Source organism: Thamnophis sirtalis, unplaced genomic scaffold (genome assembly GCF_051295495.1).
Source record: "Thamnophis sirtalis isolate CommonGarterSnake01/CBP01778 unplaced genomic scaffold, rThaSir2_p1.2 scaffold_1, whole genome shotgun sequence".
NCBI lineage: Eukaryota > Metazoa > Chordata > Lepidosauria > Squamata > Natricidae > Thamnophis > Thamnophis sirtalis.
The window spans coordinates 91,880,934-91,908,457 of NW_028261381.1; the positions used below are offsets into that span (position 1 = coordinate 91,880,934).

General features: G+C 36.5%; 1 protein-coding gene across 2 annotated transcripts in view; it reads right to left on the bottom strand.

Moving 5' to 3' along the window:
• The window catches only part of LUZP2 (leucine zipper protein 2), a 377,051-nt gene that overhangs the window by 17,019 nt on the left and 332,508 nt on the right, over positions 1-27,524 (bottom strand). For both annotated transcript variants that reach the window (XM_087718962.1, XM_087718968.1), the window contains one exon: positions 1,048-1,137. In XM_087718962.1, the coding sequence (XP_087575088.1) occupies positions 1,048-1,137 (90 nt within the window). The remainder of the gene's footprint in view (positions 1-1,047; positions 1,138-27,524) is intronic.

Sequence of the window (27,524 nt, forward strand, 5' to 3'; positions counted from 1 at the left end):
ACACTCCTGTGGATAGTTCATGATGATTTTGAGGATCTCCTAGTTTCATTACAACTGTCCTATGCTCCCTAACTTTACCAATATATTATATTTTTTGATATAAAGTAAATAGATATGAGGACAATACAGAGTCTTATCTCACTTCCTTTCTTATTTTGAATTATTTGATTTCTCCATATTCAATTCATGGAATAGTTTCTTAATCATTATAGAAGTTCCCCAGAAAAATAACCATATTCTGCAATTCCCATTAACCTTAATATATTCCATTTTCTGCCAGGATCTGAAGATTCAAAAGTCTGCTCACAGTTAACAGAGCAAAGGTCAGTCTCCTTATATTCTTTTGCTATTTCTGCTATCCATCTTACATTAGTTATCTGACAATGTGGCTCTTTGCCTTTTCTGAAACTTGTCTTGTTATTAGTCATTTTGTTCTCCATGTATAACTCATTTTTTCTTTATCTTATTTTTTTCTTGCAACATAAATTATTGCAATAGTTTAGTAATTTACACTTCTTTCACCTGCCTTCTTTTTTTCAGCATTTGAAAAAACTAGAAATTTCTCGCTTTAACAAGGACAAACTACGTACACCAACATTTCTGCAAATGTTACAATATAAAGCTCTACTATAGCTTGTTCTTGGCAACAGGCATTTTCTAACATTGAAGCACACATAAGGTATGTTAAAAGTTAGTACACATTTGAAAATAAACAACTCTTGTGTGAGGAATTCACATGTGAATTTTCCAAGTGGACTGTAGCTAATTTGTAGTTAGATCACATATTTTCTAGTTGCCTCATTCTCTTGAAATTTTTGCTAATCCTACTAGTCAAGCACAGTCAAAGAGAGAAAAAAACACCATTACATCAAAAAGCACTTCTTTTATACCACCTGAATATCAAATATCTGTATTCACCTAATAAAGTATAACACTGTATGTCATATTCCCACAGTTACAGTTAAATAGATATGGACCCATATATTTCAAGATTCACATATACTACAGATTAGATCTTGACTTCCAATCTAAATGGATTGGACTTACATCTTTTGAGTTGCATTCTGATGTACTTTTATCAGTATCCACCCTTTTTGAAGAAACTTGAGGAATCTCTTTGCCTGTAGGAATTCTTTGCTGTAAGATAAGAAACACATATGTCAATATCTTTCCTGGTTGCAGTTGAAAACAATTACTTCCTGAAAATTGGAATTCTGTTATAGACCTTTGCATTAAAACATTCAGTAGTACATTTCTTTAATGTCTATGGATTGCTCCTGAGATATAGAAGTGGAATAAAGCTTTCTCCACTGAGATCTTCCTATCCCATTCTTGTATGGACTAGTATGAATTACAGGAATTGCAGTAGGAAAGATAAACACTATATATATTGAATGAAAGTGTTTTCTATGATCCAAATAATTTCTATTAGGTGACAGCAATATTTTAGTCAGTTTCTTTCTACCATCATGGTTTTTTTGACTTATCATGAACATCTATCCAGAAGAGCAGAAGGTCATAGAATTCAAGTCAGGTTGTACAATGTGAAACTTACCTACAAAATTTGGATGTTGACAGTAGTAAGTAAAATACCTTTCCATCTATATATGCTTTAAAAAAATCATTCACCTCTTCCATTTCTATATCATTGCTGCCAGTAATTATACCACATTATTTGTCTTCTAAACAGAAGTCCATAGAGTGGTCAAGGCAGAGACTAATAATAATAGAATTGTTTGTTGAGATCGGTGGCTATAGGAATCAAATAAAATTAATTAAAATATGAAAGTGTTACATCATCATAACACAATCTCTGTGCATTTTATGAATTGTATTTATTTAATCCCTATGGTATTAAATAGATTTGTGAAGGGGATGTAGCTTGCATTGCAATCATGCAATGCTACTTTTGTCATTTTGATAAAAAAATATCAGATTCCCAAGGATAGCTTTTCTTCTAGGCTCAGCTACTGAAAAAAAGTTGATCCCCTAAACTAAATAGTAAAAAATCATATTTTTAGAAGAATCTAAAATGGGGAGAAAATCTCAGAAGGGGACTAAATTATATGACTTTCAGAATAGAGTTGGAAGGGACTTTGGAGGTCTTCTAGTCCAACCCTCTGCTAAAACAGGAGACCCTATACCATTTCAGTCTAGTGGCTGTCCAGTCTCTTCTTAAAAACTTCCAGTGATGAAGCACCCACAACCTCTGAAGGCAAGCTGCTCGACTGATTAATTGTTCTCACTGATAGGACGTTTGTCTTTAATTCCAGCATGCTTCTGATTCTGATTTTCTGATGGAAAAGTGACAATATTTTTTTCCAAAAAGTCAAATAATAGAATATTTAATATCCATAATTTGTTTCATGTTACATGTATCATTCTAGTTTTCATCATCAATGCATTTAGAAAAAAGAAGCTTCTGATCTGTAGCATTTTAGAAGGAAGTTTTCTTCACAGCATTGTGATTCAAAAATTAACAGTTTAAAAAGTTATATTCTTCCTCTCCCTACGTTTGTCAACTGTTACTTAGATTAGCTTCTGTTCCCTGTTTCAAAGGCTTAGAGAAAGATAGTCCAAAGCTAAATGTTCTCTGTACATCTATATTCTAGAAGCCATAAACTATAATATTGAATACATTAATTTGTTTCTAACTATTGAGTATTGTATAGCCAGCAACAGCCTGTGCTACGCCCTGATTGGCTGGGACGCATCATCGCCAGTTTTGTGTATTGTGAGGGAAAGACGCAGGAGCCATGGAATCAGAGAGCAAGATCTTTATTTCAGATGACAGCGATTCAGATTCCGTTTCAACGGTTACGGTATTTATACTCTCAGGCACAAGCAACTGTCATTAACTGTCACTTTATTATCCAATCACAGGCTGTGCTGCGTCCCAGCCAATCAGGGCGTAGCACAGGCTGTTGCTGGCTATACAATACTCAATACTAACTTCCAGGCTAAATGGTTTGTTTTTTTTTTCACTTCAACTGCTTGGGTCCTATGTGTAAATTGGAAGCAAATGACTCTTTGTTTCTAGATTTCAACATTTTCCTCCACTTTGGCCATACTGAGACCCAGTTTTTTGTTGGAATCCAAGTTATCATTGCCCTGAATTGTTGAATTCCTCTGCAACTGTTCATCCATCCACCTATCGTCTCTTGTCAGGAAATCAAGCATCAATTGCTTTTCTTTCTGTGGAGAATATGTTTCTGAAAACAAAGCAGTTTTCAAGTTCTATCCATCACTTGGGGAAGAAAGGCAGAATTCTTCTCAATTTCATCTTATTGAAGCATGAACAAAGAAACAGCTACTGTAATTCCTCTCCTGAATCTGAAGGGGAAAATCAGACTCACAAAGGCCCCTTTTTTCACGGCTGACAGACATGAAATGGTGGACTATGGAAGACATTAGAGACTGAATTGCCCAGGATGTGCCAGTAAAGAGAAGAAAACTTTCTGTATGTGGAGGAAGAAACCTTAAGAATTTATTTTTGCAGCAGGCTAGGGAAGACAACTATCATCCAACGGAGGAGACTCTCTCCCTCTCTCCCTCTCTCTTTCCCTCCCCCCTCTCTCTGTCTGTCTCTCTCTGTGCTCCCTGACTTTGGTTGTTTGGTTGTATATGGTTCATTACTTATAGGTTCTCCTGGGTAAACCAGACAGGTGACACAACTCAATAAGCTAATTTTACTTTATTGTTACAGAATCTTGCAAGTCTGAAGGTACAAACTCCCTCACTTTTGCACTTTTAACCACCTGATCAATTAGGGCAGGTCCTTCCTACTTTATTTTTCCTCTGACCACTAATCCATTGGAAGGTCTTTTCTCTCTTATCTGATTGTTTCCTAGTGAGCATATCTTCTCCTTGTCTCCCACACTCAACCATATGTTTCATACTGTTAAACAGAAAAGGGTTTTCCTCGGCGGGTTGGGATTTCCCAGCTGGAGAGCGTAAATGAATTTAGGATCGAAACAAGCTGCATTTGAAAGCAAGTTGTCTTTATTATTTCAGGAAAGCCAGACCTACAGTGATGTAGATCAGCGTTCCTTGGGGAGTTGACCCCGACATACAGTAAGTGTACATTTTTTATACCATTTTCCTCTTTGAAGTCCTTTTGTTTTCTTTGTACTATTGTTTTATCACTTTTTGTGTGTGCCTTTGCTAATGGTTCTAATCCTGTCTTGTGTTTTGTTATTCCTCTGCCCTAAAGTACTTCCCATGGAGCTGGGATGAGCCCAAGTGTCTTCTACTGTATTTCCTGTTTTTACATTTTTGCCCTGAGCTAATCAGTCTTTGTTGCCATCTGACCTTTTCCTTTTCTTAAAGGTAACTTCTTCCTGCACTTCCTAGGTCGTTTGTATTATTTTATATTCTGCAGCTATTCCTAATTGTCCTGATATCCTGGTAATTATTCTCAGGAGGTTTCTTTTAGAATGTATGCTGGCTTTGTTATTCTAGTGATTTCCAGTTTGGTTATGGGCTGTACTGGTCTACATAATACAACACTGTCTTGGTGAAGTTCCCTTCCCACAATACATGGGATCCCTTTCAGTCGGGTTTCAGGCCTGGTTACAGCACGGAAACTGCTTTGGTCACACTGATCGATGATCTCTGGCGAGCCAGGGATAGGGGTCACCCCTCTATCCTTGTGCTCCTTGACCTCTCAGCAGCCTTTGATACCATCGACCATGGTATCCTTCTGCGACGGTTGCGAGAGGGGGGAGTGGGAGGCACCGTCCTTCGGTGGTTCTCCTCCTACCTCTCGGACAGGTCACAGTCAGTGTTGGTCGGAGGGCAGAGGTCCACCCCAAGGCCCCTCAATTATGGGGTGCTGCAGGTTCGGTCCTGTCCCCCCTCCTATTTAACATCTACATGAAGCCGCTGGGTGAGATCATATGCCGGCATGGGATTAAGCACCACCAATATGCGGATGATACGCAGCTGTATCTGTCCGCCCCGTGCCAACTCAGCGAAGCAGTGGAAGCAATGTGCCAGTGCCTGGAGGCTGTTAGGGTCTGGATGGGAGTAAACAAGTTGGCACTCAATCCAGACAAGACCGAGTGGCTTCTGATGTTCCCTCCCAAAGATTGGCCAATTATTCCATCTCTCAGGCTGGGGGTGAAATTATACGCCCCTCAGAGAGGGTTCGCAATTTGGGAGTCCTCCTGGATCCACAGCTGACTTTAGAACACCATTTGTCGGCTGTGACCAGGGGGACCTTTGCCCAGGTTCGCCTAGTGCACCAATTGTAACCCTACCTGGATCGGGAGGCACTTCAGATAGTCACTCATGCCCTTGTGACCTCAAGACTGGATTACTGTAACACGCTCTACATGGGGCTGCCCTTGAAGAGTGTTCGAAAACTTCAGCTAGTCCAGAACGCAGCCACGCGAGCGATCGTGGGTGCACCCAGGTGCACCCAGGTACACCCACGTTACACCTATCCTCCACGAGCTGCACTGGCTACCCATTAGTCTCCGAACTCACTTCAAGGTGCTAGTCGTCACTTATAAAGCCCTACATGGCATCGGACCTGGGTACCTGAGAGACCGCCTCTTGCCAATTACCTCCCATAGACCAATCAGATCGCACAGACTAGGTCAACCTCCAGATTCCATCTGCCAGCCAATGTCAGCTGGCGATTTCCTGGGTGAGAGCCTTCTCTGTTGCAGCTCCAGCCCTCTGGAACAAGCTCCCCGTGGAGATCCGGACCCTTACTACTCTCCCAACCTTCCGCAAAGCCACTAAGATCTGGCTGCTCTGGCAGGCTGGGGGGCTGTTGAAATAGCCAGCCCCACGGTAACTATGAATGTTGTGCATTTTAAATTGTTGTTTGTCTATTTGCCTATTTATCCCCTTCCCTTGTTTATTGTAAACCGCCCGGAGTCCTTCGGGAGTGGGCGGCATACAAGACCAATAAAATACAATACAATACAAATACATCATCCAATTACACAGCATCATCATGTAACCTAGTTGGGTAGTGAGTATGGTGATGTTACTTAATTGGACTTAACATCTGCAAGCAAACAACCAATGACTCCACAGAACTATTATCTTAATAAAATGCTAGCAATCCATTTTCATCCCAGGCAAGAAAGAAGTGTTGATTAGCGTCATGTCTTTTCTAGCACTTGCTGAATCAATTAAGTTTATAAGGGCAAATTGGGCTGAATTAGGCATTTCTAACAAAATTTAATACTTTCATTTTAGCATTAAAAGATATGATGATGGCGATGATGAACCCATTCATACATGGGAAGAAATATCAAGTGTTCCTCAGACAACTATTTGGGTGAAATAGGGTTTCCTGCCTGAGCAGGAGGTTGGACTAGAAGACCTCCAATTTCCATTCCAACTCTGTTATTTTATGTTCATGGAATGTGACAAATGTCTTACACAGAAGAAGGATAAGTGGGTAGACAGATAGGTTTCAATAGTTTTGAAAATATTTTCTTGATCCTTATATGGCTGTGAAAAATAAGTTAGCAAAAGTTTGAGTCAAACCCTGGTTTCAAAAAAAACATGTTAAATCACTTTTGTTCCAGCTGACAGATGTAATGGAAAAAGATGATAACTAAAGACTGTGGAACAAAGAGTTAATATTAAGAAACTCTTGCATTATGAAGTACTGGCATAAATTGTGAAGAAAGGTGATAAAAGGTAGTTATTTTCTTGATAGATAATGCAGCACCTGAAAAGCCCACCCAATTAAAATTAAACGTTAAAAATAACAGCTTATCTCAGAAATCCTCTCTTCTCATTATGAAACAATGCAAAACTAATTAAAATGACTCTACGAAGAAAGGTGAATACAGAGTCAGATAAATAATTTAAAAACGCTGTAGGTTAAAATGTTGTTGGTTCTTCATTCTTTTTATTGCTTTATGTCTCTTCTGGTACAAGAATATTGACATTCAAAAGGTCTTTTACTCTAAAGGATGAGAAACAGATAGTTCAATTTTAAAATATTAGTTTTGCATCTTTGAAAACAGAATTTACTTTTCTATATAATTTGGATTGTACAGAGATTATGGAAGGATCTGATCTAAAGTTCCAAAATGGTTGAATTTAACAAAGATCACTATGGAATATTTTAATCCTAAAAGTGGAATGAGATTAGAAGAATAGAATTCCTCTGCCATTATCTGTTACAAAAAAACTACAAATGTTTTTGTGTGTTCCTAGAAAATTTAGAAGAAATGTACAAGCAAGCCTGGAGCATTAGGGAGCCATCCACATTTAATAGAATTCAGTGAAGGAATTTTTAGTTAAGATCTTTGAAATTAATATTTCTTACAAGAATAAATGTGTTAAGAAATTGAAATTATTTAAAAGCAAGAACGTGTGTAATAATTTCATCACTAGCACCACCATAAAAGGCTTTTTGTTTCAAGATCAATTACAATAATAAATATTTGACTAGCTAGTATGATACATCTGGTCTCAACAAACAGACTAAACCCAACAAAAATTGCTTAATATTCTATAAATAATACATTTGCTAATATTTTTGCAAAAAAAAAAAATGATCCCAAGAAGGAAGAAAAAACCTGAAAAAGATTACATAATTTGAAACACTTATGTAGTAGTAGTAGTAGTAGTAGTAGTAGTAGTAGTAGTAGTAGTAGTTTATTTATATGCCGCCCTTTTCCATGGGGGGACTCAGGGTGGCCTAATCTATGGGATCTAATTGGTCGAGTGGAGGTAATTGGCAGTAGGCGGTCTCTCAAGTAGAATGTAGAATCAAGTAAAGTCATTAGGATGTATTTACAAATCGTTACTCACATATGACAGAACAAATTACATTATAACATGGATGTAAAAGTTTAGAAATATTAATAGAACCATGGGAATAATTATTGGCAAAATAATTTTGAGGGTTAAAATTTAAACAACGCTACAATTTGAGAAAGAATTGCTATAAATAGTATATAATTCTGCTGATGATTGCCACAATGGACAAATAATATCACAATAAATGTTGGAAATGCTACAATAAAGAAGGAACATTTCACCATATGTGATAGTTATGCAAAAAGACTGAGAAGTACTGGAAATAAATGCAAAACATCCATAAAACATGAAAATAGCATTTGAATTAAACCCACAAATATTTCTATTCAGTGTGATCCCCCCCCAAAAAAAAACATAAATGGAAAGCATCACAAGTAAGTATATGTTGACAGCTTTAAGAAGCAATCTGGGAAAACATTGGGAAAAAGAAATCTTTTTGTCAGTACAAAATTGGGAAACTGAAGTTGGAATATAATACACGGCAATGGAAAAATTGACTCTATATATTCACAGCAAAAATCAAGAAGGAATGGTTCTCTTATATACAACATATTATATAAGCAAGATAAACTAAGAGAGAATATGGCTTTTGAAAAAAAAAAGACAAATTATTTAAAGCTAATTAAAACAAATCAAATAAAAATAGCTCCATGCATCCAAAGCAAAATCTAAGTATATCTAAGAGGCAAAGCAAGGGGGACTATAAGAATGTTTTTTTCCCATATTTTTCCTTTGGGGGGGGGGGTTGTTTGTTTGGCCTCTTATTTTTTTAACAAAATAATCATATTTTTTCTTCTACCTGCACTCTATAATATGTATTAGTTTCTATTTTATTTTCTCTTTTCATTTGCTGTTTGTTTACCTTTCTTAAAAAAACACCATTGTGAATCCGGTGTGTGTGTGGGGGGGGGGAACCAGTAATAGTAGTTCCTTCTTTGGAAAACTACTCTGTCAGATTCTAGATACTTACACTATAATGAGTTATGAATATAGGAAAAATCTGTTTACAAGGCATGATGAATGCAGTACAACTGATTATTGGGTATTGAAATGAAAACAAAAGCAATGACCTTCAATTTTTTTTGTTCAATTTTTTTTGTTCTGGTCGCCATGATGTAGAAAAGATGTGGAGACTCTGGAAAGAGTGCAGAGAAGAGCAACAAAGATGATTAGGGGACTGGAGACTAAAATATATGAAGAACGGTTGCAGGAACTGGGTATGTCTAGTTTAATGAAAAGAAGGACTATGGGAGACGATAGCAGTGTTCCAATATCTCAGGAGCTGCCACAAAGAAGGGGGAGTCAAGCTATTCTCCAAAGCAACTGAGTGTAGGACAAGAAGCAATGAGTGGAAACTAATCAAGAAGAGAAGCAACTTAGAATTAAGAATAAATTTCCTGACAATTAGAACAATTAATCAGTGGAACAACTTGCCTCCAGAAGTTGTGAATGCTCCAACACTGGAAGTTTTTAATAAGTTGTTGGATAACTATTTATCTGAAGTGGTGTAGGATTTCCTGCCTAATCAGGTGGTTGAACTAGAAGAACTCCAAGATACCTTCCAACTCCATTATTCTATTCTATTCTAAAATTAAAACAAACAATGGAAGGCTAAAAGACAGTTCTGCAGAATCACACAGAAGTTGGCTTATGAGTTTTATAGATTATAAAGTGACAGGTAAAATCTTCTCATGCTTGACTGAATATCAAGTTTTAAATTCACAGTCCATTTAATTTACACAGATGAAGCTAAACTTCATTTGTGTTTGCAAGTACAAAATGAAAACATGTTAAAAAACATGTTACTTGAAACTAGAAAGCCAGCCAAGGTCATTATTTCTCTCTAAAATGCTTTCCAAATTTATTGCTGGAGTAAATAATGCACATTCCGTTCCATTGCATGGTTCCCAATTTTTAACTGCCTCTATTTATTTCTCCTTTCTTTGGAAACTGCTTAGCATTTAATTTTGCATTATTGTAATCTTCTTGGTCTTTCATTATCTGTGCCTTGTCTAATGCTGCCATATCTCTTTGCAGGATACTGCTAGTTAGAGATTTTTTTTAAAAAAATATTGGTGTGTTATTTCTTTACCAAAACTAAATGTTAGCTTCTTAGAATACTTTTGACACAAACTCTGATAGTAATGCTTTGCATTTTAAAGAACTCACTCAAAGTGGTAAGCAAGAAATAATCCCACATCCATGATTCAAAGGAGGAAAACAAATTAAAAATGTGGGTTTAGCAACATGCTCCAACTACTTTTGAGTGAAAATTAGCTTAAAGCTTTCAGGCTTAGTTAGATATTAGGTTTGTGCATGCCTTGACAATTATTCATTTCGTATGCCATGCAAGTTCACTTGCCCTTCTGTTATTAACATAAGCTCACCCTTTTTTTCCAGTCTTCTACCTGAATCTGAGATAAGGAGGACACTACTTTAAGGAACCCATTAATTAAAGTTATATATCTCTTAAAGCAATGACACTTGAGGGAAAATAAAAAGCCTGAAGAAAGTAGGGCTATTTTAATGAATACGGGCTCTTCTGTACCCACATTAGGCTCAATGCATTTATTTTGAGTCATTTTCAAAATGTGTACTACCTTATCAGTCATAATCTTAAGCACTTGTTCTTTTAGTACCTATGGCAGAGGTATCAAACTTGTGGCTCGCAGGCCAGATGTGTCATGTGCTGCCCACGCCCACCCCAGTTAAGGGGGAATGTCACAATATGTCATGTGACAATGACGTGACAATGTAAGTGTGACACCCCTGACCTATAGCAACATGTTTCAGCGGGATGTCAGCTCATTCATTCTCTTCTTTTCTTCACTGCTGATGGAAGGAAGAAATTTCAAAGATTCCACTTTTAACAACCACAATTTTAGTTTTGATTTATTGAAACAGACAAGTTGTAACTTGTGTTTTATTCTAATTTATTTATCCTAAATATAGCTTAGAATATTTTTAATTGTTCTATTGGAATAGTATTAAATTGTTCAAGATATATATTTGTTAGATGCAAAAGACAGTTGTTCTTGTGTAGGTTTTCCATCATTGCAAATTTATGCCTAAAATTAGATTCTATATCTTTATCTCTCTCCCATTATTTTCTTTTAAAATGTAACCTGATTTTTAGTTTGAACAAGATTAGCACCATCCTTGCTTTCCAAAAAGTCAATTTGCTTGTTCCTCCTCTATTCTAGAGTCAAACTAATATCAAACATATTCTGTAGATATTCTCAATTGCACTGTAGCTCACTTTGTATTATCTTCTGAGAGGAAATAATTCCTGTGTATTATCTTGCACAGAAAGAAAACTGATATGTGCAATTTGTGAGGGAATGAATGCCTCGTTCTTGAACTGCATTTGTCATCTGAGTGTTGTGAAGAGGTTCAAGGGATGTCAAACTATGATTGTTGATTTACACATGGATAGCAGAGAAGAAAAAAAAGGGGAACATAAACCAGTCCCATATCATTTCTACCTGCATTGAAATGCTGCATACAAGCACTGAAAGAAGATACTGTATGGCTTTCATCATTCTGATATATGTGACAGGTCATGTAGAAGAAAGGCATCACGTGACTGTCCCTATCACAGTTGGGATTTGATTACAGAATCAAATAAAATATAATTGAAATAATGTCCTTCTTCACAACATTAGCCCAGTGTAATAATTTAAAATGATGGGAACATCACTGGGAGGAAAGAGGGAAGGAATAATATTAAAAGGTGAAAAATTTCACTTCTCACAAATAAAGGGAACAAATAAATGAAACAAGAACTGCAGCTTTGTTTCAGTAAATCAAATGATGGCAACAGGGGGGAATCAGTTGAACTGAAAATATCACCTATTAAATCAATATATGACTTGTGTAGATAAAAGGCCATGGGTAATCATTTAGATTTTATTCTGAATTTAGATATAAATATTTCAAAATTCATCAAACATCTCTCTTTTGGTTTCTTTACTTTTTTTACCTTAGAAATATGACATCTTAAATTAAAATATCACGACCCTGTTATCAAAGGGTACTTTGATTGCACCCTGCACACATACACATGGATATCTTGCAGTAATTGTTGACAACTGAAACTTTATTAACAAGATTTCAGAAATAATTAGCCATTACCTTCTTTCGAGGGCTAGCTTTGTATCTAAAGTGGGGGTGGGAGTCATGGTCTCCTGACTTCAAGCCTGGTGTCTTAACTGCTTCACCAAACTGGCCCTCCTCTTTTAAATTACTCATTTTCAAATTACTTTTTGTCATACGATTTTAACTTAGACAGGTCAAACTTATTTAAATGGGCCAATTGAGGGTGCTTGCTGCTTGAAATAAAAGCTGTGGTAGCACAGTTTGAGGGGGGAAAGTTGATATTAGCATTTGGGGGCTCTTGCGCTATAATGTATTTATTTGTCACAATCAAAAATACATAGTGGTGGTATTAAAATTGTGGCCAACATAGACTCTCAGAGGGGATGGTGAGAAACATCTTTGGAAATATATGTAGAACATTGTTTTCCCTTATTTTAAATAAGGGTTAAAGGATCCCCTTAAAATCTACTCATAAGTCTCACATTTCCCACCCTTGGAATATTCACCTTGATGTGCCATGCAAAGCCAATGTCAGTTTTGTGCCTGGTTTATATGTATGGATGTTTCATACATAAATGTAAAGGTTTCACCTGTCCATTCATGTCTGACTCCAGGGACCACGGCTCATCTCTGTTTCTTACTTAAGGGATAAGGGATTATCCGAAGACACTTTTATGGACAAGTGGCCAGCATGACTATGCACAGAGATGGACAGAACACTGTTACCTTCTCACTGAAGTGGTACCTATTTATCTATTCACACTTGCATGATTTTAAGCTGCTAGGTGGGCAGGAGTTGGGAAAGGTAATGGGAGCTCACTTCATTAACTTGCCAGCTGACACGCTCAGTGACTTTAACTGCTGTGCCATCACTGCTGTGCCATCAGAACAATAAAATATTTGAGTTGGCATATCAGAGAGGAAAAATGTCACTTCTGAAAGGATTTAATATAAAGCTTTATATTTTTAGTAGTACCCTCTACTTCAATTATTTTTTTCTTTGAATAACAGATTTATTTTTAAAAAGATTTTTCAGTTTTCAGTTACTGTTTACTTATGGGGAAATCTAATCTATGCAATAATGGAAGAAGAAACATAATGGAATGTTTCTTGCAATAATAAAACTCCTTTTTGTTCTAGATCAGCACCGAGTCCAACTTAATCTTAATAAATACTTCTGTCAATTCACTTTTTCTGTCAGAGAGCAGCATCCTCTTTAGAGTGAGTTGAGAAGTAACAAATTCAATTTAGTTCTTTCTTTTTTAGCATGGTCTGAGGTCACCAACAGAATGAAACTTCCCAGCAATGTGGAAAATGAATATTGATGCTTTCAACAAAGGTTTTTATCATACAAGAGCAATTGGCTGCCACATATAAGAGGATGAATAGAAAATAATATTCTTCCTGACAGTGGCCAGAGCAGATGCTCTTGATGTTTATAATACATTCACTTTCATGGATGAAGGAATAAATAGCTTTAAAGCCATACTGAAGAAATTTTAGGCCCACTGTATGCAATGAAAAGCATAGCATATGAAAGATTTGTCTGCAGATCAAAGCTACAAAAGGAAACTGAGACAGTCAAAGAGGTTATAACAGGTCTGAAATTAAAGAGTAACTTTTATGACTGAATATTTAATTAAAGATAAAGTTGTTCTGAGCATAAGAATCAAGACTGTAGGATTCTTACCAGTACAAATTAATACCTGAAAAACACAACTGATATCCAGTATGTCAAGCAGCAGAAGCTATTCACTCACAACTCAAATGTATACTTTAGTATTAGCCATCACCCATAATAATTCAGTGTAAAGTTGCTATAGTGAAAAAAACTTGTTTAAACAGATTGTGAAAATATATTTCACAGTATTAGATGTCTCTCTTTAACTTAAAGTTTCTTCTTCATAATGATGCATGCTATGAGGAATATACAAATAGCACTGAGAAGAACACAAATAGAATTAAACAGAATAGAAACAAGAATAATTATTTGCCATTCTGAGGAGGCAACTGAATAGATTCATTTGATGTTTATAGTTCAGAAGAAAAATGAAAGCCTGAGAATTTGCCTGAATCCCAAAATGTTAAACAAATGAATTCAAAACGAACATTATTGCATTTAGATATACTGTATGTGCACAATATTTTACAAGCTAAATGCATTAGGTGTATTTTAGCACATACGAATGAATAAAGCAAGTACATACTTTTACCCATTTAATACAGCATAAGATTGATACAGCTTTAAACACATGCCTTTATTTTCTCCACCATACAATAATAATAGGGAGCACTCCAGGAGGATATATAGGGCACCATAGAAAGACATACAGGTGAAACTCAAAAAATTAGAATATCGTGCAAAAGTTCATTTATTTCAGTAATGCAACTTGAAAGGTGAAACTATATAGGAGATAGACTCATTACATGCAAAGCAAGATAGTTCAAGCCGTGATTTGTTATAATTTTGATGATTATGGCTTACAGCTCATGAAAACCGCAAATCCACAATCTCAGAAAATTAGAATATTACCTGCAATCAATAAAACAAGGATTGTACATAGAACAATACTGGACCTCTGAAAAGTATAAGCATGCATATGTACTCAATACTTGCTTTGGGCCCCTTTTGCAGCAATTACTGCCTAAATGCGGCATGGCCTGGAAGCTATCAGCCTATGGCACTGCTGAGGTGTTATGGAAGACCAGGATGCTTCAATAGATCCTTCAGCTCTTCTGCATTTTTCGGTCTCATGTCTCATCATACTCTTGGCAATGCACCATAGATTCTCTATGGGGTTCAGGTCAGGCAGGTTTGCTGGCAAATCAAGCACCGTAATCCCACGGTCATTGAACCAGGTTTTGGTGCTTTGGGCAGTGTGGGCAGGTGCCAAGTCCTGCTGGAAAATGAAGTCACCATACCCATAAAGCTCATCTGCGGAAGGAAGCATGAAGTGCTCTAAAATCTCCTGGTAGATGGCTGCGTTGACCCTGGACTTAATGAAGCACAGTAGACCAACACCAGCAGATGACATGGCTCTCCAAATCAACACAGACTGTGGAAACTTCACACTGGACTTCAAGCATCTTGCAGTGTGTGCCTCTCCATTCTTCCTCCATACTCTGGGTCCTTGGTTTCCAAATGAGATTCATGTAATATTCTAACTTTCTGAGATTGTGGATTTGGGGTTTTCATGAGCTGTAAGCCATAATCACCACAATTATGACAAATCATAGCTTGAACTATCTTGCTTTGCATGTAACGAGTCTATCTCATATATTAGTTTCACCTTTTAAGTTGCATTACTGAAATAAATGAACTTTTGCATGATATTCTAATTTTTCGAGTTTCACCTGTATCTGTAACCGAGGTTTTACTTACAGAGAAATCACTTGAATGAGGTTATATCTGTCAACATTATAAACTGTATATAATTGACTAATAGTTCCTAGTGCCAATTATAATATGCTAAAGATGCTATAATATGCTAAATATGCCATTTAACCTTTAGGCTCTTATTACCTTGGGGATTCCTAAATCACTGAAATCTTGACTAAACTGTAATAAATTGCAAATTTTGAACTCAGAATCTGCTTTTTCTATACTCCAGAAAATCAAATAATGCTCAACCATTCCAAGTATTACCTTTGTTCTAAGAGGCATATACATAATCTACATTCCTATTACATAGTGACAATTTTTTAGCAATTTTACCACACTATTAATGAAAATTTTTTTTGTTTCTGTCTATATATTGTGCCTAAATCCCATTTTTTTTAAAAAAAATGGCTTTTATGTTATTATCTGTGAACTGCCCAGAATCATTTTGAGTTGAGTCTAATATGTTAAACTGAACTAAATATATAAACAAGACCTGATACTCAGTTGAATATTTTAGAACAGTGGTTTCCAACCTTTTTTTGGTCGTGCTCCACTAAGCATCTCTAAAATCCTGGTGTCCCCCCTCTGACATACAATTCTTATTTTACTCAAAAAGTGAACTCTACTTATGCGAAGGAAGCCTAAAAGGCCATTAACTTGGTTTAAACAATGTTCAAATTTTAAAAAAAATCAAAAAATCAAAAAATCAAATTGTCCCCCTGTGGGGAGAACCACTGTTTTAGAACAAAGGAAGAGGGTATAAAGAATCAGCAAAACATTGGAGCTTAATACTTATATTTTTATTATTTCAGTGATTTTGGGTGGCATTATTAAAAAAAATTCTCTGAAGAGCATTTGTTCAGAGGGAAAAACAGAGAAGCATTTGCAGATACATCTCAAAGCCATCAATGTGTTGAAATTTAATGTGCCATAAACATTTTCCTTGCATTTATTTTTATTTTTGTTTTGAATCTGCAATTTCCATCTCTTAGGTGTCTAGATAGATTGCATTTATCTAACAGTATATCTAATCTAATTTGAAAGGATTGAGGCATGCCTGCCTCCCCAGATATCACTGAACCAAAACTCCCAGCAGTTTTAGTCAGCATGACCAATTGAGAGAGAAGCTAAGAAAATGCTGAAGTTAAACAAAGCCTAGGGAAGCAATGACTTTCCATCTGTTTCTAAATGAACTTGTATGAATGCATTTTTATTAGCTTGAGAATGTTGCAAAGGTTAACTGAATGAAATATGCCAAAGCAGTTGTTTTGAAACAGAATTAAAACATTTCATTAAAAAAAAGATCATAGTCTGAACTCAGGCCTACTGAATACAGGAAGTATGATATAGTAGCTATGATGTTGAATATATAGGGATGTGGTGGCCTAGTGTTTAAGATTCTGAGCTTATTGAACAGAAGATTGGCAGTTTGAGACCCAAGTACTACATGATCGAGTGAACTCCCTTTCCTGCTTTACCTCCTGCCAATTTAGCAGTTTGAAGGCATGCAAATGCAAGTAGATAAATAGATAATACCACTTTGGTAGGAAGGTTCCATGTGACTTGGCATATAGTCATGCCAATTACATGACCCTGGATGTGTCTAAGGGAATGCTGGTTCCCTTAGATGAGCATGACTCCCTAGAAGGAGACATAATTGGGCCAGTGATGGGTTACCAGCTGGTTTACTACCAGTTTGCTCATGCTTGCATGCATGCACAGAAGCATCCGGGTGGGTGGGCAGAGCCTTGCATTGCACTACTACCAGTTCAGCCAAACTGGGCCGAACCAGGAGCAACCCACCACTGAATTGGCCAGCGGAAATCTTTATCTTTACCTTTAAGATTCAGACTCAAATCTACCTCAGCCATGACAATTTATTGTGTCATTTTGGGCTGGTGACTTTCTTTCAGCCCAACCTCCCCAGAAGATAATTATGGAAAAATATGAAGTATGCATGATTATACCTTAACCTTTTACATAAATGATGGAATATAAATCTAACAAATTTTAAAAATAATAATTCAAATTTTATTATATGACTATGCTTGGTTAAAAACTGGTTTTCTGATTGTTGTGTTTTCATATGCAATAGTCCTTAATTTTACGGTTTCTTCCTCTGCTGCACCAGTTACTTCTATTCAGGTAATGTTAACAGCATCATGATTTATTTCTAGTAATTTAGCATTTTGCATTTTTGCTGTCATTTCCACAAAACAAAGCCAACTTTTATGGAATCTCATTCCAAATGCTAATGAAACATTTAGAATGATAAATCTGGTGCTACTTAGTTTGACCTGCTCATTTTAACAGACATGAGTTTTGTGCCTTTTAGAAAATTGGAAGGCTGCTCTGATTTCATGAGTTCTTTTAGGGATAATTTCATAGAATAGGACTGTCAAACTCCTGGCCCATGGGCCCGATCATGATAAACTGGCCACGCCCATGCCTGGTTTAGCAAAGGGGAAAAAAAGTCACGATACCTCATGTGATGACAACTTGCTGACATGAGTTTGATACAACTGCTATAGAACATGCATAGGTGCTATTTGGAAGAAGAAGAATAGATAAAAGTCATAGAGAAAGAGCTCTATATAGAACAGAGTGTTCTTATAAACAATGGTGTAGAACATATAAAAATCCATGTTTTCTTCAGTTATCTAGTTTGCTCCAAGGCTTAAGTTCTTCCATGATGCTCTATTTAAATTCTTATAACTGTGAAAAATGCTTATCAGCCAAAGAGACCATAGAATAGCATCTGTTTTGCCAGCTGGAGATGAAGTGCTCTAGGTATTCTTGCAGATGTTTTAAGATTTTTGCAAGTCTCTAAACACTGTTTTGGCACTGTCATCTCTTCAGCCATTGTCGTCTGTGCTTTGTATCATACTATACAAATACAGAAGTTCACTTTAAAACAGATCCTTTTTAAACACATGGCTTTTAAAAAAATAATCCTACACCTCTATTTTTCTAAATTAATTTGTGATCCTCCCTTCTACCAAATTACAGAGTGGAATTAAATAAGGCTTTGTATTTCATGGAAAATAAGCATCCCTCAGTTAAAATCAGACAGTTACTTAATGATGAAAATGAAATGCTTGGCTAAGAATTTTCTCTTTCACACAACTTTGCCAGGTTTCAGCAGGCTTCAGCTGTTCATCAGCAAATGTTTATCTTTCAGACATATTGATCAGTGAATCATCTCATGTGCCCCAGTGCTCACCATTGAGATACTGCTACTCAAGCACTTTCCCTATGCCTTTAACATTCTACAGACGCTGAGTTATTCTTGTCAATTGGCCACATGCCTGCAATAGAAATTGCTGTAGACATCCGAAGTATTGCCAGAACCAACCTGTCATTTCTCCACCTGATATACAAAGGATTCGAAAAACCAACCTCCCCACCCACAAATCCTCTAATCATCGAAGCCATAGATTTTCTGTGCTTGCTTAGTCACAGTCATTATGATAAAGACAGGTAGAAACAAGAACAATGTGTCTGCAAAAATACTTGAGCCCATATGCAAAGGCACCATGGTGCCTCAGAGTCACTGCAGCTGAGGGAAAATAGAAGGGCCATGTTGCTGGGACAATGAGTAAGGGTTTAACACAAGTCCAACCAAAATTTTTAAAAAGTTTGCTTAGCTGTCTGAAAATGCTGCCATGGGGAAAATGAAGGAGGGGGATTGGTGCCAAAAGTCTTTAAAACTTGTAAGGTTTTGCAATCCCTATGAAAACAGTTAGCAGTTTTCATCCGAGGCTGCTACATGGGATTTTAAATTAGCAGTAGCAATAAGACTGAATGTTGACAGTGGCAGCTCCAATGATGGAAGAGCCAAAGGAGACCATATTATTAGATACTAATAGAGCTGAAAGAGAAATACTTGATAGAATCCCTGCTGCAGAAGGCAACATTTTTGTTCTTGTTGTTTTGCCACCCTAGAAGTTTCCTCAGAGCTGGCAACACTTGTCCTGGAAGGAGAGTAAAAAATACCAGTGCCAGATTTCTTTTCTGAAGTCTTTTTAATTGCATGAATTGGGGTTAGACACACAGAATCTGGGCAGTGGTTCTGACTTAGTCATCCCCCAAAAAACAGAATATTACATTGAACTCCCAGTTACAATGATGATTACTGCATTGTTGGAAGAAATGTTGGACCCTTGTTGGAAGGTTAAAGATAGATTGCCATGGAGAAAATCTATTTATGTGATTGCCAACAACTTAGTGGTACATAATCTGTCATAATCAATTATTTAAAATGGCAGCAATTTCATGCTTGGCTAATTGACATGCTTTCAGAAAAGATCTGAGCAAGTGGAAGAGCAAGGCATAGTATCGCCACGTTTTGCTATTGCATTTGAAAATACAGGATACAGTTATTCCATTAGCTAAAAGGAGCATGGTAAGGCACGCTAGAACGGTCTTTTTGCACCCCAGGAAGTTATTGTATCACCACATTCTCCTCAGAAAAATATTTCTCAATTTTTCAACTGTAAGATGTGTGGACTTCAGCTCTCACAATGCCCCAGCCAGCATTTAAAGTCCACACATCTTAAAATAGCTAAGATTGAGAAATATGGCACCAGAATCTACTGTAATTTGTAGGCATTATGACAATCAGCCACAGGCTTTCTGTTGGTGCCTGGAAGTTTCTGGTCTGAGCTGATTTGCAAATATTTATGTATACAGTTCCTGTATTCAAGCGCATGGGTCTGGCTGATATATGTCTCTAATAAACAGTAACAAGTCAACAAAATCCACATAATAAAATGAAACAAAAATATAACTCAAAATAATTTGTGTCAGGAAAAAGCTCATCCAATACATTATTAGTCCTCAGAGTCAGTATTTGAAAGAGGGGAAAAAATCCAAGTCTTTAATGTTTTTCTAAAGACAGGTAGGATGAGACAAACTGAATCTTAAGGGGAACCTAGTAACAACAGATGGGATCAGCAATCGAGAAGACGTATTTCCTGAGTCCTGCCAGATGATATTACCTTTGTGATGGTAGCCCAACATGCCAAGTACAAGGACATGTTTTGGCATACCAAACACAAGAAGAACCAGCCCTCAGTGGGATAGCAACCCAGCAATATTAATTGACACCAACCTTTGAAATCCAAGTTGCTTCCTCAGTACAGATGAACTCACAATAGCCTGGGTTATTTTTAGATATACATCTCACCACAGTATGCTTTTCTTCAAACTCCTTTAGGCATGCTATTATGTCATGACACATTCTGAATGGCTTGGTACCAACATGCATCTAATTCTAGATAATGAGCTTCAATTGGCATCATCGACACAAAAGAGAAAGAGAAAGAAAGAAATTTCCAAAGCAAAAAGTCCAATTTTAATTAATTTTTAGAGGTACTGAATTTGAAGCAATGAATAGCTTTTTGAAAGTAATGAACTTCAGAATTCTCAAGTACTTTTCATACTTATTTATATGTTTAAAAATAGTAATAAACTTAAAAGAAAAGTTGGCTACGTCAGTTTATTCCAATAGTATAAAATACAGTATTCTACAGTATAAACTATAGTATGTCACAAACACACTATACCTACTTTTATCCCAAGTATGCTCATACTCTTCTATGCAAATTATCCTTCTAACCTGGAGCCTATTTAGCAAGTTGTACTGTTTTCTGCTTTCCAATAAATAAGAAGTATGCACAGGGTACTAAAACATATCAGGATGCAGTATATGTAGTAGTCTATGGATTTAGTGGATCAATAATGGTTTGCAAAGGTTATGAAACAGTACAGTGAAAGTGTCCATGCGATGGTCAGTATCATAGAATGTTTTCTAACCATATCAGCGGTGAGTTGCTCCCTGATCGGGTGAACCAGTAGTAATGGCAGTGGGAGGTTCTGCTCACCCATCCTACATTGAGTGTCCGTGGGAGCACACCCAAACTGATCATAAAAAAATTGGCAACCCACCTCTGTTCCCTATATGTTATTACAGATGCAATTGTATGTTTTTAAAAGCTGGGAGATATAGAAAGTATGATGGTTGACATTAGAAATCACTGCTAAAATAATCATGTTTATGTGAAAGTTAAGAATAAGAAAATGCATAGGTGAAACCAGGAGTTAAACTTTTTGTGCCCCATGCCATTCTCATTCATTGAATTTGGTGGTAAGTGATATTTGAGCCTGTTGAATTTTTAAAATGCAATTCAAAGCATTTTAAACCATCTTGTAAAAGGAATCCTGAATATCTGAAGAAAACGTGTTGTAGTCTGAACCCCAAATAATTAAGGTTTTATTTGACAATTGGAAATAAAGGTGATTGCAGAAACACTGTTTACTCTGATAGTCTGATATATATATTTTGTAGGAAGAAAAATCCGGTCCAGTTCCCAGCTGGGGAGAAAGGCACTGGAAATAAAATGGAGGCTGACGGACTGCAAGGAAAGAAGGTTTATTTGGTTTCCAGAAATTTCAGTGACAATAGCAATGTTTCTGGGATGGCTGACCAAATGGCTGAGTGAGTGAGTTGATTTTTATAGGATTCTGTTTGAGAGGTTCCAGGGGGTTGTACAATGTAGTGAGCCTTGTACCTTTGGCTATTATAACGGTGGCAGGTTAATCCTATTATGTCCTAGAGGTCATGTTCATGTCCTTAGAATTTGGGCGAGGAATGTAGATTTAATGAATCTTTGTTTTTCTACTTTTTATTCCTTCTGAGGGAACTGTGCTGAAGGTGTTTCATTTGTATATAAGATGGATTGGATTTCTTAATGTGCACAAAATATCCATCACTAAAGATTTCAGGCATCAGTTGTAGTCTATTTCCTATAGCAGGAAGATGGGCTGCTTTCTACCCTTAAGAAAATGTGTCTTCATTTCTCCTTTGGGGAAATATGATATTCTGCCTCTCTTAATATTAAGAATAAAGGATATTTTAATCTGGGGAGGGTGGATTCCTACAGTTCCTTATTAAATTTAGTTTTAAGCAGCAGCAAAAGCAGCATCTAGGATCTGTCATTGTTTGTAGAAACACAAGTCTATTGAAATACAACCCACACTAAATGTTCCATTTCCAAAATAACAACACAACCTCCCACAAGAGGAGCTATATATGAATATTATTCAGATGAGTACAAATCCATTGCAGCAATCCAAAACATCAGCAAGAGAAACCAGACTGCATATACCAACAAAATGAATATGCATACAGATTTGTATTTAAAATATCTAATCATTCAACCCAGTGCAAGTTAGCAAAAGGATAACGCTGTCATACTGTCATCTCAAACACTACTACTAGACTATTATAACAACACAGCATCATGATAGCACACAAATTAGCTAAAGCCCTTCAAACATCTTAAGTAAACCAAAAGACCTAATAGCCCAAGGGAAAAATAAAACCAGAAGTCAGCTACAACATGTACAAATATGACTATAACAGACATTATGTAGGACAGGCAGGCAGAAAAATAGTAGATTGCATCCATGAACATCAACTAGCAATCAGAAAACTCAGTGAAAACTCTTTAATATTATAATACTTGGACAGATGTAACTATATTTTCAATTGGGAAATTGAGTATCCTAGATCAAGATAAATCCAAAAACCCTAGGGAATTTTTGGAAGCTTGGATTTCAGACAAATCATTCATCAATGGACACATAGAGACAAATCATATTTATACACCAATCAAAAAAGGCAATAAAAACACAAAAAAGCAAACAAACAATAAAACAACAACAGAATACATGCTGTCCAGCAGCCAATCCCAGATAAACGGGGATTAATGCCAAAATTGACAATCAAGTTCTAAACAGTAATCTACCAAGGGGGGAAAAAACTTTCCCACAATGGCAGGGCAAGCTAGTGTACATAAACAAGGAGTAAACTCCACACTCACTAGCACTGATGTTACATAATTGGACATTAGAACTCTGTAAGCAAACTACCAAGCTCAGAGAGCATCAAGGATTCACAGATGGACTCTGGGCTACATATATTCTCTTTTAAACTCACTGTCACATTACCTTTCATTGAAAAGTAATATATTTCTATAAAAGTAAGGCTTGCATACACAAAAAGTGCAGAGCGCCTCAAAATGAAGTAGAGACTGCATGTGTTAAATTCTGTTAGAGGAACTTTCTGTACCTGACAGCTTCATGAGCCTCCTTATAGGGCCAGAAGTCATAGATGCAGCCATCATTTCAAATAATTCTCCAAGTCTCCTGGCCTATTGAACCCAAACTAGAAAAACCAGCCATTGTCAGAAATAAATACTCAGGTTAATTGAATCTTCTCTCCCGGTGAGAAAAAGCTGCCCTTCTGTTAATCCAAATCAAAAAATAATTTGTTTAAAAATGAAGTTCTCTAGTGTTTCTATATAAAAGAAATCCAGTTAAATAATGGGCAGAAGTTCACAAAGAATAAAATTATCATCATAAATGCTGTCAGGACTGGGATGCCAGACAGCAGTGTTGCATTATTTTCCATCACAGAATCCACAATATTAACACATTACCCCCCATCACAACTGGGCAAGCAATCCAGCAGTGGGTTATTGAACAGAGTGAATTCACCAAATGACTCCCAATTACAGAACACCTGTGTCAGTAATTTTATGCTAATCCAATGCAAAATGTGGTGTTTAGCATCAAGAATCTACATAATTTGTCCTTTAATACCTGTAGAGGGTTACCTTATTGTTTGCAGATTTTGTGGCTGTTAGATGAACCATTTCAAGGTGAGCTGAAAGGACATAATGTCATTCTACACATTGAGTATTAATGCTTTCAGCTTCTGCCTGTGAAGTTTATACTGGAAAATAGGGTTGTGCAGCACAATTGACTTTATTCTGAATAGAGGTTTAGGAGCATCCGGAGCATGCCTTTTGTTGGGATCATGAAGCAACTGCAAAAGGAAACTGCAATCTCTGTGGAAGATCTAGTTCTTGCTTCCTCATGTGCAGCACCTTTTCTAAATTACTTGTCAAGCACCATAAAGTTCTACTTCTCAAGAAAGCAGCCTGTGCTGACGTAAAAACAAGGACATTTTAATGGTAAATGTTCTCATTCGTAATAGCAAATTCAAAAGTTCCAGGAAGCATAGCACACACAAAAAATTTCAGTACACTCACATATCAATTAATTGTTCTGTATGAGAAACTATGTTCATTTAGAACATATAACTGTTTCTACATCAACGGCTTGCTACTTCTCATTTTGACTGGGAATCAGAATAGGGAGATTATGTAACCTGTAAAAAAATAGTACAACTACAACTTTTCCTTATCACATGCAATCATATCAGCATGCAATTTCTTTGAATTGACAAGAACAAGGTTAACAAACTCATTGATGGCCTGCAAAGAAAATAAGGCTCATTTAACTTGTCCTTGCTCCATTGTGGTTCTTTTTATTCCTGCTGTATTCTGAAGGAGAAGCAAATACTTTCCTGTTATGTTAATTGTGTTTGGTTAAAGGCAATTTAGGTAATGATTCAGGCATTTCCTAAGTATAGTGCCATCTGTGATGATACAATATGAAAAGCAAGGTTCCTCTGAACTGGCTCCATTCGTACTGCAAGCTGCAGCTTTATATATAGACTACATTTAGTCCATAATGAATGTTATTATTCACAAATGAAAATTATGACACAATACAGGCCTAGATATGATTCAGGGGAGCACCTGTTCAGAAGACAGCCAGGAGTCTCAGAATTGAAGATTTATGAGGATTACATCACTGGATTGGGGATTACTTTAGAACAGGTTTCTCCAACCGCAGCAACTTTAAAACTTGCATCCTTCAACTCAGGGATGTGGTGGCTCAGTGGCTAAGATGCTGACCTTGTCAATCAGAAGGTTAGCAGTTCAGCGGTTTGAATTCCTAGCACTGTGTAATGGAGTGAGCTCCCATTACTTGTCCCAGCTTCTGCCAATTTAGCAGTTTTAAAGTATGTAAAAATGCAAGTAGAAAAATAGGGACCACCTTTAGTGGGAAGGTAACAGCATTCTGTGGTCCTTCAGCATTTAGTCATGCCAGCCACATGATCATGGAGCCGTCTTCGTAAATGGAGATGAGCACCTCCCCCTAGAATCAGTAACAACTAGCACATACGTGCGAGGGGAACTTTTACCTTTAGAGTTCAATTCTGCCTCACTAGGACTACCTCCAATGACTTTTTATCCTATACAAAACAAAGATAAATGCTTTGATTTAGCCCAATATAAAATAGCACATTGGAGGAAATGATAGGAAACTATAACAATGTGGGAGCTCCATATTATTTAGTTGCTTTACACATTAATATATTTGATCAAAACTAGTTGTTGCCATGTTAAGTTCTTTTGTAGCAAATTTATAGATTGCAGTAGGTCGATGTATTTAATACATTTCTGACTGATTTTGTAATAGAATTTGATAATAAAACATTAAGGAATTTTGTAGTTGTGGCTCTTAAGTAGTGTGCTTTCACATAAATGCACTCTGCAATATAAAAGAAAAATGGTAAAATATTTTCACTTCTTGTCATATATTAAATACCTTTTTAATACCTAGGGATACCATTACAATTGATGTAATTCCTCAGGATTAACTTCATAAATAACAGATTTTTAGAAAGACATGTTAACTTTCAGGTCCCAAGCATATTTATGGGAGTGAGGATGGTTATGCCTGAATGGAGGATAATTGTATTTTGGATCTATTTATTTCTAAGTAATTGGATAAACATAAATCTCCCTACTCTGATTATTTTTAATTTTTAATACTTAGGAAAGAAGCTGTATGAGAATCTGAAGCCACTTTCTGACTCATTTGGTTCAATCTATTTTTCCCAAAAACAAATATGAAAATATGTATATCATGTATAATTATATCAACGTGTTGCCTTTGACTGTCATAATATATGTGGTCCCTAAACCAAGAAAAAAAAACAGGAAAAAATAATAAAATAGAGGCTGCAGAAGAAATGCCAAAAGGCTTTTTGCAATATTTCTCATTCTACCTCTTAAATCTGCTTAGATAGGTCACTGAATATGTCAGCCAATCTGATGCTTTATTACAGCTAAAGAACTCCCTATTGCCCTACTGACATTTGTGCCATTAAAGATATTCTAAAGATTTCTACTGTGATATGATTTTCAGAAGTTTGTAAATCATCTTGGTATGTGATCTCTCTCTCTCTCTCTCTCTCTCTCTCTCTCTCTCTCTCTCTCTCTCTCTCTCTCTCTCTCTCTCTCTCTCTCTCTCTCTCTCTCTCTCTCTCTCTCTCTCTCTCTATTCAGAACAACAAAAAAATAACTCAGATGTATTTTGATTGGTGATTGTTAGAAGTTTCAACAAATGTCATACATAATTATCTACTTGCAAAGTAGCTTTCAAAGTGCTATGTGGGCAGGAACTGGAGCAAGTAACAGGGGTTTACCTTGTTGTGTGACACTTGAGTCTCAAACCTTGGCTGTCATCAGCTGGCAAGCTCAGTAACTTTAACCACTGAGCTATCATGCCCCATGGATATAGTACTAGTAATATCTAGAAAATGATACCTATTTGAATATTGATGTTCAATTGAAAATTTTGGGACATTGAAAAGGAGACAATTTATTTAATTCACAGATAAATGACAAAATAACACTTCAAATTTTGATTAAAGTTATCTATTGTTTAAAAAAACTGCAAAATGTCAGAATGTGCAGCTTTATATTAGTACATATAAACTATACAACACAAAATGAAGTATGAATATGTCTTACCCTACTCAAGCTTTCCAAAAAGTATCTGGCACAGTGGTGTCCACATGGATGCGAGCAGCGCGCACATGCGTCTTAGCACCTCTGCAACACTCCAGCTGCTCAGTGGAGCATCGCGCAGACACTGTATGTGCCATGTGCGTGCACGGAGCTGCAGAAGACTTAAAAAACTGATAAGGAGCTCGGGCGGGCAGGGGGGCCCTCTGGAGCACCGTAGGGGAACAGTATCCAGTGCTCCCGGCTGGCTCTGGTACACCCGTACCGAGGCATACCACTGCAACCCATCACTTCTCATTCAAGAAGCTTCCATAGTTCTGAAAAAACTTCTTGCATGAGAAGCAAAATGTTTTCAAAGAAAAAAACAAGAAAGTCTAGTTGCCTTTTTGAAAAAGCACCCTTCCAAAAAACATGATCTGGATGATTGAGAATCTCCACAGATACTTGCTTAACATGGTTTTGTAAATGTATTATTGTAATTTCTTTAATTGTTGTGAACTGCCCTGAGTCAC